At 44.5% G+C, this 12,222-nt stretch overlaps 1 protein-coding gene across 2 annotated transcripts; it reads right to left on the reverse strand.

The window, feature by feature from the left end:
- Positions 1-10,090: 10,090 nt before the first annotated feature.
- Positions 10,091-11,279, reverse strand: KCNE4 (potassium voltage-gated channel, Isk-related family, member 4). Of its 2 annotated transcripts, XM_010289885.1 has the most exons (2): positions 11,222-11,279; positions 10,091-10,795 (listed from the first exon to the last, which is right to left on the reverse strand). In XM_010289885.1, the coding sequence occupies exon 2, from the start codon at positions 10,767-10,769 to the stop codon at positions 10,278-10,280; it is 492 nt and encodes a 163-aa protein (XP_010288187.1). In that variant the 5' UTR covers positions 10,770-10,795; positions 11,222-11,279; the 3' UTR covers positions 10,091-10,277. The 2 variants fall into 2 exon arrangements, with proteins under 2 accessions (XP_010288187.1, XP_010288186.1); XM_010289884.1 differs by lacking the exon at positions 11,222-11,279 and having other exon boundaries at positions 10,278-10,769.
- Between the last annotated feature and the right edge of the window lie 943 nt (positions 11,280-12,222).

Raw genomic sequence — 12,222 nt, forward strand, 5'->3', positions numbered from 1 at the left:
AACCCCCACAGTGGGTGGAAAGAGGTGCCGGGGCACCCCGAGGGCCCCCAGCCCGCCCTGCATGGGGCAGGCCTCTGGCGCCGGGGTGGCCCAATGCCTCTCCTGCTGAGCCAGGGCAGAGTGGGGAGAAAAGCGCAAAAAAAAGTACCTGTGAAGGGCAAGTTAAAGGCAGACTGCAGCTTAAGCCACCCTCGGGGACAAATGCGGCTGAAGGCAAGGAAACAAGTGTGAACTGGACAAAAAAAACAGGTTCAGTGTGAGGAGACCCCACTGGCATCCCTGAAGTGCTGGGGGGGTGTCCAAGGCCACTGGAGCTCTTTCAGGGTCGTTCACAGAGGAACCCCCCAGGGAGATGAGCCAAGAGCAAACCTGTGCCTTTATTGGGTTGACAAGAAATATACAAACTTAAGAAATAAGTTTTATTTTACTGCTTTATTTTTACTTCTACTGTTATAAACAGAGAGAGACCCGTGGTGCTGGGGAGGGCGGGGGAGCCTGTGGAAGCGGGGGAAGACGCTGGATTGAAGGTAATGGAGTTATGTGTGCGAGGATGAGCTGTCCTAACAAATCTTCAGAGTTTCTATTTTAAAACTTTAACCAAAGAAACCAATTCCTAAATAAGCAAGCTGTGGCATTACAACTCTAGCATTCATTTTGCAGCTCTGCCTGTGCTTTAACATGCAGGTCCGGCGATTTCCTGGGGAAATAGTGAACTTCAGCCAATTTTCAACAATTAGGGGAACAATGGCAGCAGCTGTGGATGTTAACTGCATAACTGACCTCACAACACCTGGGGAATATTTGAAGTCATTATTTCCACACACCAAAAATACCACCAGTAATGAATCTCGTGAAAAAGATGAGGAGAGCAGGGGGAAAAAAGGCCGAGGGGGGTAGCTGACATCAGAGCAGGGTGCTGTTTTCACTGTCACGGCTCAGATGGCTGTTTGCCACCCAGTCTTTCCTTAGGGCTTTGTAGCACAGCCACTTTTATGGACCCGTGCTTAAATGGAACAGTTTGGCCTTAAGATGCAACAATAGCTTACATGCAGGACTCCCTAAAAGCGCAGGGCCCTGGAGAGGAGCATGAGGATGTCCACAGGAATGAGCTGGCTGTGACCCGAAGCGGTGGAGCAGATTTGTGTAATCCTATCCCTTATAGACCAAAGAGAGGAGTTAATCATTTTCCAGGCAATGCTTCAAATTGGATCACTAGGGATATCTGTGAGGATTCCAAAAGAAATGTTCCTGATGGCCATTAATGTGTTCCCAGTGACGTACAAGATACACGCGTGTGCGCGCACAGACGAAGCAGACGCTAGCCTGGAGAAAAAAAAAAATCAGCTGTGTGCAAAGGTACGCTTAAAGCAAATTACATCACAAGGGACTCATTAATTTCCAGGACAAATAATGACTCCCACTGCCCTTCCACGTGTGCCCCCAGCAAAGGGGTGCAGGAGCTGGATGCAGGGCATGCGTATAGCCCAGCTTCCACCCTTGAAAACTCCAAGAGGCCACGCTCTGTTTCCATAACACTTTTTACATGCTTATTTTTATGGGTCTCTTGATGACAATTTAAATCCTGCCTGTTCTTCAATAAACCATTAATCTCCCAGATAGAGTTCGGGGAAGTTGCTGTGTAGCAATAAAGTGCATGTTTCCAGAGCCCGGAGGGAACAAAAAGAAAAAAAAGTGAAAGGGGGTGACATTGGTTTTGAAAGAAAACTTCCTGGCTTGGAGGGGTTGGAGGGCACGCAGGGTTATCTCCCCAAATCCTACCCGCCCCTCCCCTCACCAAACCCTGATGCCACTTTGCCTGCAACATTTGTGAGAAGAAGGTTCTCCCCTCCAAAATCAGGGTCAGCATGAGAAAGGGACTGGTCCCTCCACGTACCTTCCACCCTGATGGCCCAGGAGCCCTTTGTGAGTGGTGCCATCCGGGACTGCGCTTTGGTGAGCGGATACCAGCTGGGGAGAGTCAGTGCTCATACTGCTCCCCCAGCCCACCAGACCTGGCCTGGAGGTCCGTGGGGAGAGGGCTCCACCGGTTTCCCACCAGCCAGCAATTTCACTAGCTCACTCACATCACCCAATTTACAGGCTTGCTGCTGCTTTTGCAGACTGAAGCACAAAATGTCTCTTCTTTGTCTTCCTTTTGATGTGCTGAGAATACCAGTCTCACAGAGCCAGTGTTGCAAAAACCATCAAATCCCCACGCCAAGCTTGGCTAGTCCTGTCCTGGGTTTGCATTTGAACTGATGACCCACAGTAGAAGTAACAAATTCCATGTCCCACTCTATAAGAGGAAAAATTAACATGATCCCTTGCGCTTCCAGGCCCCTATAAAATTGATGTTAACCACATGTCAGTGTGTGAATCGTGTACAGCTGTTAGGAAAGCACGTACCGCACCTCTCAAAAGAGGTGGTAGCAGTCAGCATTAAAAAATGCCAAGGAATAGAAAAAATCATGTTCAACCTGACACATGCCCTAAGCTATGTCTCTTCTGCAGAAAAGAAAAGAAGATAAAGAGAAGCCTTAAAAAAATAAATTCCCTGGGCTACAGTCTTGTAGAAAAATGGTAGTGAGGGGGAAAAAGACAGGCATGTGAGGAACATACGTAAAGATAGACATCCCTTTATTGGACTCTCCCAGTTCAAACTGGCACAGCTCTCAACAGAAAAATGAGGGAAAATTCACCCTCTGTCTAGACATCATAAATACAAAGACTCAAAGAGTCTAGTACTTTTACTTTAAACTCCTGGGTCTGTGATCCTTCCCTGGCACATGTATATCTCACAAATATTCCTATACAGGACACTTTTAATCCCAAAGCTCTGCCTATTCCATACGAATGTTACGTTCTCTTCTTTCCATATGAATATAATGTTCTCATCGTTCCTGATGATGATACTTCACAAGACAAACTAAAGGCCATGGAAAAGAGGCTGTGGCAAAAAATCTTTTCACTGGCAACAAGAGTCCTGTGATATTTTGAACATCCTTCATGAGTTTTATTGTAATAGTAATGTATAACTAAGTATGCACATATCCACCCAAACACAGTATCTGAATCTCAGCTGAAGCAGTAAAAACCTTGAGCAGGCAGCCCTAGGGCAACATTTTTGCTCGCCACTGCAGCATGATGACCACTGATGACGGTTAGCTCTGTCGGCAGCCATTTGCACCTTCCTGATGGTGGCTCCCCACAGAGGAAAGCTGCAAAATCCTTTTCATCTGGTGTTTCATTCTTGATGAATATGGAAGAAAAAAAAATTACAGTGAGAATCTGAGATACACATGCTGGCCAAAAAGCAGCTAATTAGATGTGACTAAAGTTAATTATGTTTAACACTGAATAACTAGACCCCGAGTGACAGAATGTGACAGAGCTGTCGCTGCTGTTCCATTTGGTGAAAGAACAACAAGCAGTTCCTTGGTAAATATGGGTAGGTGCTACCATCACATCACCCATGTCCCTCACTGTCATTTCTTAGATAACACTCACCCTTCTAACCAAAGTCAAGGGCATCCTTTGGTGTAAAGTCCTGTCCGATTGATCAAAATTAACACATATGCACGGGGTACGTGTACAACCCCAGACTTTCCACAGTGCTTTCATACAGTGCTGTGTCTGGAAAGTCACATCTGTAGAAATGTCCCAGTGGTGCTTGGGCTTGCAGCAGTCCCAGCACTGCTCCATGCTTCTGCAAGTGTCAGGAGTGTTCCCTGCTTCCCAGTGCAGCTAGCACGCTGAAAAGCAATTAATGACACTCAGTGCCCTGCTGTTGCCGACAGGATCGGCAATAGCAACGGGTGGTTTTGTAGCATCAGGTATCTGTAAGGAAAATGATGAGATGGTGCTCCACTAAGGCCTTGAAAGAGGCACCACTGGGGCTTGCCTGTGTAACGTTCAAGCGTAGTCTGTCTGCTACTGCATAGCTCCATACCTATTATTAAAAAATAGTAGCAGCAACAGTCTTTTTCTCTTCCTCTCATCTCCCTTACAGGAAAGAGTTTGCTTAATCAGTTTATCATGTTCTGGAGAGAGAGAAGGGGGATGTACACCCTGAGAGGCACACGGTTTACATTTCCTCCTGAAGAGAAGGAAAGTCTCATCTTTTGTGTATTCTCTAGGACAGAATTCAAAATCTCTTGCGAACATTGTGCGTCTCACATCCTCTTGCCTGCACTCTTCAGCTAACATTTTCATTGCTGGAATGAGACGCAGCCGTCCGAGGGAGGGCTAGGCTGGGGGCGAGCACCACGGCAGGCTTGCTCCGGGCCCGGCATTCGTAGGTAAGCGGCTGGGGATGGAGACATCACATGCTGGCCCTGCATAAACAGATGGAGTTCACACCAGAGGAAGCTCTTTAATTTTGTGGTTCCTTCTCTGAGTACAAAGAGCAACAAATCATCTGTCTTTTCTCACTTTCCGTCAGAGCTTTTGCTGATTTTGACTGCAGAGATTCTCAGCGTAGTTATTCTCCCACCAGCCTTAGGCAGCGAAGATGTGCTCTTCTTTACAGTTTATAAATGAGAGTTTTAGCCAAAGCAAGTAATTTTCCAGGGTACCACAGTGACCCTGGAGCAGAAGAGGGAACTGCATTTAGCGTCCCAGATCCGAGGTCTACCGTCCTGCTCACCAGCACCTCCTGTCTCGCATCAACCAAGCAAAAAAGCCCTGCTAAAGGGCTTATGCCACTCTGAGGAGGTCCAGTGGGATGAGCTGCACTCTTCCAGACAGTCACAGAAGCTAGCAATTGTCATTTGTAGCCAGTGGCTACCCTAGCATCTAATAGGATTAAGGGGGACAAAAAAGTTTGTTGTTCAAGGCGGGCAAATGCTTTGTATTTATACTGTACCTTTCATCTGAGAATCACAGGCATTTCATGTCTATCATGAACACAGCATACGCTCACAGACAAGAATATAAATAGCATCATCTGATAATCAAGTGAAGCACAGGGCAATTAAACAGATTACCCAGGGAGAGAGATGGGAACATAGCCTTTAATGCACCATTCAATAGCCTTTATTATCCTTCTTTTAGTCACTTATTTAGATGGCAAAAGTCTCAGTCTAGCCTGGTCTAACATAAACTGGAACCCTACCCAAATCCAGACTAAAACAAAATCAAGCTTTGAAAAACCCTTGTGCTCATTGATTTTGTGTTATTGTCCATTTTCTTCCCTAGTTGAGATGGATGCAGAAGTGTCAATATACTAAGGCGGCGGCTCATCTCGCAGCTATTTTTGGCCAAATGCAGTAGGAGCCGCAGAGGCGTGTGAAAATGGAAAGAATACAAGAGAAAATCAACTAAATATACAGAGGTAAATATGATCACTGCTTAAAAACAATAACCTAAACAATTTTATTTAATTTTTATGCCTCTCAGATCCAAACCTCTTATTTTAAATCTAAAATGCAACTGTGAACTCAGGGAGAAATAATCTTCGAACTAGGACAAGGTCCAAAAAGACTGTAATGCAAGCATGGTAGGTCAACAACCACAGGAGAGCGTGGTCCAGCTTTGGCACAATTGCATCTGGCGCAACCAACTATACTGTCCAGCACCCCGCTTTGGGCACCTCTGAGAATGCTCATCTATCACACGGCAGGGACTCCTCCTGTCTTTGCAGGGTCTTGAAATTTTGAAATGAAAATTAAAGATAGGTGGTTCAATCCTCTCCTGGTTGACATGGCTGTGATAAAAGTGCAGTCTGCGTTGCGGACCTGTGTGCTCTTTGTCCTCGAGCAGTACACCTATCCTAGTCCAACTTCACACACTGAGGGTTTAGAAACAGAAATGACTGTTATAGTTTATCCATTTCCTTCCTTTCCAACCCTGTGAGAATTGCTTTGATTATTTGGGTAGCTGTGGGCGCAAGTCTGAGAAAGGGACAGAGCCAGGGGAACCCACTGTGAAAGGGCCAAGCTGGGGAGAGAAGTTTTGCAATGAGTTGTAACACACGAGGTTCCTGGCCTTACTTACCGTGATCTGTGACCTGCGCTCCAGCCCTGGGAAAGTGGATTCTCTCTTATTTGTTAACCTTCCCTCCCTGGTTAACTCTTTCGCTGGTCCAGAGCACAGCAGTCCTGGGAGAGCCTGGGAGATCCTGTGCCTGAGGGAGCGAAGGGTTCTGCATTTCCACTTCAGTTCTTCAGCAGGTTCAGTCTGTTGAATGAGTAACCTCACAGGTACGTCTATATGTGAGCCACTGGTAGGATTTAGGGTTGTAAATCAGCTAACTACTATCACAGATCCCAGTGGGGTAATCTTGAGAGCTGGCACTTACATTTACAGTAGGTCCTGGAGCGAGACCATGTACACATGCCACGTGAGGCCATCTTTTCCTGTTCTGCCAAAGGTGAGATGTGTTAAATATTCCAGCAAATGTATGAGGTATCACACCGACAAGAAATGGGAGCCTAATCGCTGTGTTCTTTTAAGAAAGAATGCATTTGTAAATCACTTCCATTCAATCAAATTACAATCAATTATCATTGCCCTCAAGCCAAGCTCTATTAGTTGTGAATCTGATTTAACTCAGTTACTGAAGCACACTGGAAACGTCTGTCATTTTTTCAGAAAAAAAACATATTATTACCTTTTTTTCCTTAGTAGTCAAAAGGATTTTGAAACAAGCTTGATGGGTACAATTTTCTTCCTTTCGTTTGTAGCTTTTCAAGGTTAACAATGCTTCTTGTATTTTGAAACAATGGCTACCTGGTAGTCTTGGGTCACTGGGCTGTCTTCTAAGCATCATTGCATTCAGTTTTACATCCAAATAATTTCTATAGCTGAAATATATTTTTGCTTCTTTTTTTTTCCCCTGGTGCCCTCAAAATACTAATTTGGACAAAGACAAATACATAGCAAACTATCATGCATACTTTCTCGAACCCAATGGGCCAAGGATATCTCCATGACAGTCTGCAAGAAGGTGGCCACCTTTTTCATGCTTACTAGCTCATTTCAGTGTAAATAGACCCCAAAACACACAGCGTTTCCCTTGATAGGAGCTCAATTTAAGGCAAGAAACTGCTGGAATAAGCCAGCTTTTTGATCCACAAAGCAGAGCTGTAATTTACATTTTGTTCTGTTTTTCCTTCTTATCGCCAGTGCTGTCAGAAGTCTTTTGATTCATTATTGTGGCAATGGAAACACTGAAACACTGAGACAGCAGCATGGGTAAATGTGGAAGATGCAACATTACTGACCCGCTATTCCAGGACACTGTGGGTGTCCCAGGAGATTACACTGACGGAGGGAAACGCAGTCTTGCTGGTGGGTAGCGTTAGATCCACAGAAGCTTGTGAACAGGCCCCAGAATCATTTAACAGGGCGTGAGTGAAGAAAGCAGAGCACAGGGGAACACTTTTTGTGGGAAAGTGAGCAGATACAACTTTATAGCAACCTGATTTTTGAAACCACCTCAAACTACCCCATGCAAGTAGGTCTCGGCCAGTGCCTGTGACCCCGTACATACTGTCACAGCTTGAAGGAGATACAGAAGTGCAAAGTTGCCTTTAAACGCTTCCGCCCTGCATTGGGAGCCAGAATCCCAAAACCTCCCCTACCCCTAATGCTGGAAATGACAGAGCAGCAATGAGACTCAGGGTCAAAGCTTGTGACCAAGCCAGCTAGGTACCATGGCCACGTACTGGAAATCCAGCGCGAACAGAGACATGTGTCAGATATTTGCCCATAAGCTCAACCCTAGCCCTTCCAATCTCCTACAATGCAAATTTAAAACCAAAACTCAAAATGCAGATTTTTTTTTTGAGAGACTGAAAAAGCGACAAAAAAGTCTTCATAGCAGTTTGTCAGTTTTGCCAGCCTCTTCGGTGGCTCGCCAGCACCCCCAGCTCTTTGCCGGAGGACTCTGGGTACCCCCTGCAGCCCTGCCTGCACTTGGGCAGGAGCTGAGGGCGAGGAAGCTGCCCAAGTGCCCCGAAGAGACGGTATGGACCCAAGGCAGATCTGGAACGCCTGGCGTAGCCCTGCGGTCAGCCCACAACGCTGCAGTACTGTCAAACACAAGGAATCATTTCAAAAAGAGGCTAAGAAAAGGATTCTGTAGAAATTTTGCACAGTCCCATTACTGGAAATCTATTTGACATAGTGAACAAACATGGAAACTTTCCCAGGAAACGTGTTTCTTTATTTAAATAAAAATTAGTGCCAGTAGAAACAATAAACTTTAAATACATGAGACAATTATATACAACTCAATGTTAGGAATTATATACATCAGTTTTTTACAGATACAAATACATTTATACCAAAAGTAAAAGGACGAAGGAGAAAGCAATGGAAAATGTGACAACTTGCGCATGTCAGTCTCATTTGGAAAGTTTCAGGATTCAAGTGATTCCAGGCAAAGCGCCAAACTTAATTTGGCTTCTTTCAAACTTAAAACAGCCCCTTTTGGAGTAAATCGACCAAAAAGCTTTATATGGTCTGATCCAAAGTTCACTGAAGTTGATGGAAAAACTCCCACTGCCTTCAGTCTGAACTGAATCGGGCCCTTTCTGAGCACAACGGAGCCTTTGTTCTGCTGTGCTGAGAGACAGGCAGCGATACCTCTGCAGGCTACACCACATTGTACCAACCCTCCCAGCCAAAACCAGCGTCCTCCCTTCTAAACGGCAGAAGTACGGCAGACTCTTGCCTCAGCTCCTTTCTGCTGTTCAGCGTTCATACTTTTCAAGCTGTCTCTCAAGCTCTAATGCCAGTGGATAAATCACAGAGCTATTTTAGCGCAGGAAATATGTGGAGACATTTTGCAAACGTTTTGCTGTGCAATGCTGTAGTTTCAGGCTCTTTAGCCCTCATGGTTCAGAATTAATGCAAACATTGTAATAAGTTATTATAAAATATAAGGTATGATTGAAATAATCATACATTGCTACAATAACGGTTGGACTCCATGATCTTGCAGGTCTTTTCCAACCTAAACAATTCTACGATTCTATAATATAAACAATACTTCTTTTAACAGTGCAATAATTTAGTAACTAATTTCATGAGTATTTGAAAAAAATCACAGTACCATTAAATTAGGGGGGAAGTTCGTGGTGGTTTTAAAAACTAGTTACTGATGACTTTATAGAAATGCATGTGTCGCATGCGAGCTGATCTGGCAAAAAAAAAAAGGATGTAATGCAACGTTTACCTACATTGGCTTAGAGCAGAAAGGCCAGATTCTTCAATGATGTAAATGGATACAGTTTTACTGACCTCAGATGGAGAATTTAACTCCAACAAAGAAGCACAAAATTTTGTGCATGTCCCCTGAAGTCAGGAGGACTTCAGTGGGGCCAGGATTTCGCCCTTGCTAGGTTAAATTCTATTCTGAATTCCACCTATTTTTCAAGGGGGCGTAACAGAGCAGCATTTGTTCAAGCCTTTCTACGTCTTACACCTTGTAACAAAGATCTTCTAAGGTCTTTTTATAACTTACAGATCTTTGCCTTTACTGATCAAATGTATATGTCCTTAAAAAACACAGAAGCAAAAAACAAAACCACTTTTCCTACTAGTAACTCAGTCAAAGGCTGGATCGCAGAAGAAGTTAGTGAACCTGACCCAGCCAGTACAGGTACAACTTAAGCAAAGATAGATATAGTGGCATGGATCTGAAACTGGGCTTTACAAAGCTCCTAGAAATTTGATGCTGCTTTTTTTTTTTCTTTTTGTTTTTCTTTCATTCTTTCTGTGCCTAAATCAGTCTCCAGCCATGCTGCAATCTCCCTTCAACTACAGCATCAACAAATTTTCAGCTTTTGAGGCCTCATTGAGCAAATCTGCTGTTGGCTGTGGTTCGTTGTAAGAAAAACACAGTAAAAATACTTCTAGTCTATCACAGTTTTGCGTGAATGAGCATTACCCATCGTCTTTAACAACCAGGCACTTGCAGTAGGGTAACTTCCCTAAACATTTCCCAGATATTTGCAGCATTCTGAAATATGCAGAGACATGCCAGTAATAGTTACCTCGTTAGAATATATATACACACGCTCCTTGTTCTTAGCTCTTATGGTAAGAAATAACAATGGAAAAATTAAAACTAAGCATCCCAATTATGTGCAAGTTACACTTTGGAGTTGGGTACCACTGCTTCCTTGTCCTGCCAGCTCTCAGGAACACCTCGGGCCTGGGGGCACAGATACCTGTTGCGAGTTCATTGCAGAGCAGGAAAGTAGAACCACAAGTTCTTAGTGGGAGCTCCACTCATGCTTTGGCAGCTGATCAAGGGAGTCCTGCAAGTGCTAGGAGTTCTTGTGGATGTTTTCCACAGATCCCTCGCTGCTCTCGTTGAGGAGCGTTTCTGACACTTCCCCCAGTTCAGCATCCAGCACTTCCTCCTGGATGGTGAAGTGCACATCTGGGGAGGAGGATTCAGAGCTCACACTGCTGCCTTCCATCGAGCAGATGGCACAGGACAGGGACGGCACCATGCTCTCCTGCAGCATGTTCAGCATCATGGGGATCTGGACAGATTTCAGCCCCGAAATGGTTGGTAGAGGCTTCACAGCTTCCCCCCATTCTCTCTCCTCATCTTTGTAGAGCAGAAGCAAATTGGACTTCTTTTCTTTTCTTTTGGATTTCATGTAGCCCAGCATTATCCCTATCAGGAAGATCCCGTAGAAAGACATGACGATCAGAATGTAAAAATATTCATTGCTGCTGTTCTTCTCCGTGTTGCGGGATTCAGCATCAAGCATGGCTTGGGTCATGTTTGCATGGTCCATTTTCAGCATGAAAAGTGTTTTATCACAGCTAAAGCCTGGAGGAAAACGTGCATGTATACATAAGATCAAACTTCAGATCAAAGATGTAAAAGAAACATCCGAAAAAAGATACCCTAAACTATTCCTTGCTACTTGTAAATTGTAAGCTTGCAGGACACACTTGATTGAAGCTTGCAGCCTATCATACTTCTGCATTAACACTGTAACTGAATGAACTGTTATTCAGATACAGAAAACATCAGAGGAAAGAAAACACGTAATATTAAATCATGTTGAGTTCTGTGCTGAATTATAAAACCCCCAATCCACATGATCAAAGAAAGAAAACTATATAGAAATACTCTGCTAGGCACTTAAACATAGTTTTGTGCTACCTGACCGTGTTTCAACAGGGAGGAAAGAAGTTAGAAGCATTATTTTATTCAATGGTGCGGGGGGGGAAAAATCAAAAAGCAACTTACGTCGGTATGCAAATAATTCCTCCTTTTGCAAAGCTCAAGAGACCTTTCCTCTACCAAATGCCGGGTGTTCTGAAAACTTTCCTCTGCTGCAGTTGGAATAAATAGCTCTCAAGAAATGTTTCATCACGTGTTTTAGAGGCACAGTTTATAATAGTTTTGTGTTGGAGTCAACAGATGAACTTGAAGGATTGCAGTTCAACCCGCTGAACTCTTAACAGCTGTGAAAAGAAAAAGAGTTGGGAATTCAGATTTTACTCTTTCCTAACCAGTTCAGCACTGGCTCTTTCTGCTTGCGAATCTATTCCTTCCACTGCCATCCCAGCTGCTAAATCTGACCTGTTACCCTGAGAGCTGCTGTGCAGAATGGAAAACCTGCAAACCATTATTCTGTGTCCATCATAAAATATAGAAAAATATACATGTGCATTTTATAGTAGACACTATCAAATTATTTACATGGCCGCTACACATATTTTCCCTGAAGAGACGGGGGAATAAACACGTTATTTTCTTTACCTGGGACTAGTAACAAAGCTTTACAGTGTGTGTAAAACAAAGTGGTGACTTTCAACTCATGCTGCAGCTCCGCTTTGCCACAAGTTGTGGGGCTGTGGAGAGCTGGGCCCTGGGTCTCAAGTGAGTTTTGGATGGAGGGATGCCAGTGCCACCTCATTTCAGCCATCAAAAGAGCAACTATGGGATTTTTGTTCCCCACGTAATCTGCGGAAAGGTGCAGGCTCCTCCAGGGGGCAACTTGGAGCTCCTGAAGTTAGCAGCTCCCTTCTGCCACCGTTTGTAGAAGCAGCCGAGAGTTACGTGGTCTTCATGCTGTTCATACATAGACCAGGACCAGTGAGTTAATGCAAATTTTAGCATGAAGGGACATTAACAACTTCTGGGCAGAGGGATGCTCTCCAAGTGGCTGCTGGGCTGAGCAGGATGCCTCCCAGACCACTGGGGAGGGTAGAGTTAGGATGCGGGCTGGGTCGCGGGGCCCGCAG

This window comes from Phaethon lepturus, unplaced genomic scaffold, assembly GCF_000687285.1.
Source record: "Phaethon lepturus isolate BGI_N335 unplaced genomic scaffold, ASM68728v1 scaffold5546, whole genome shotgun sequence".
Lineage (NCBI taxonomy): Eukaryota > Metazoa > Chordata > Aves > Phaethontiformes > Phaethontidae > Phaethon > Phaethon lepturus.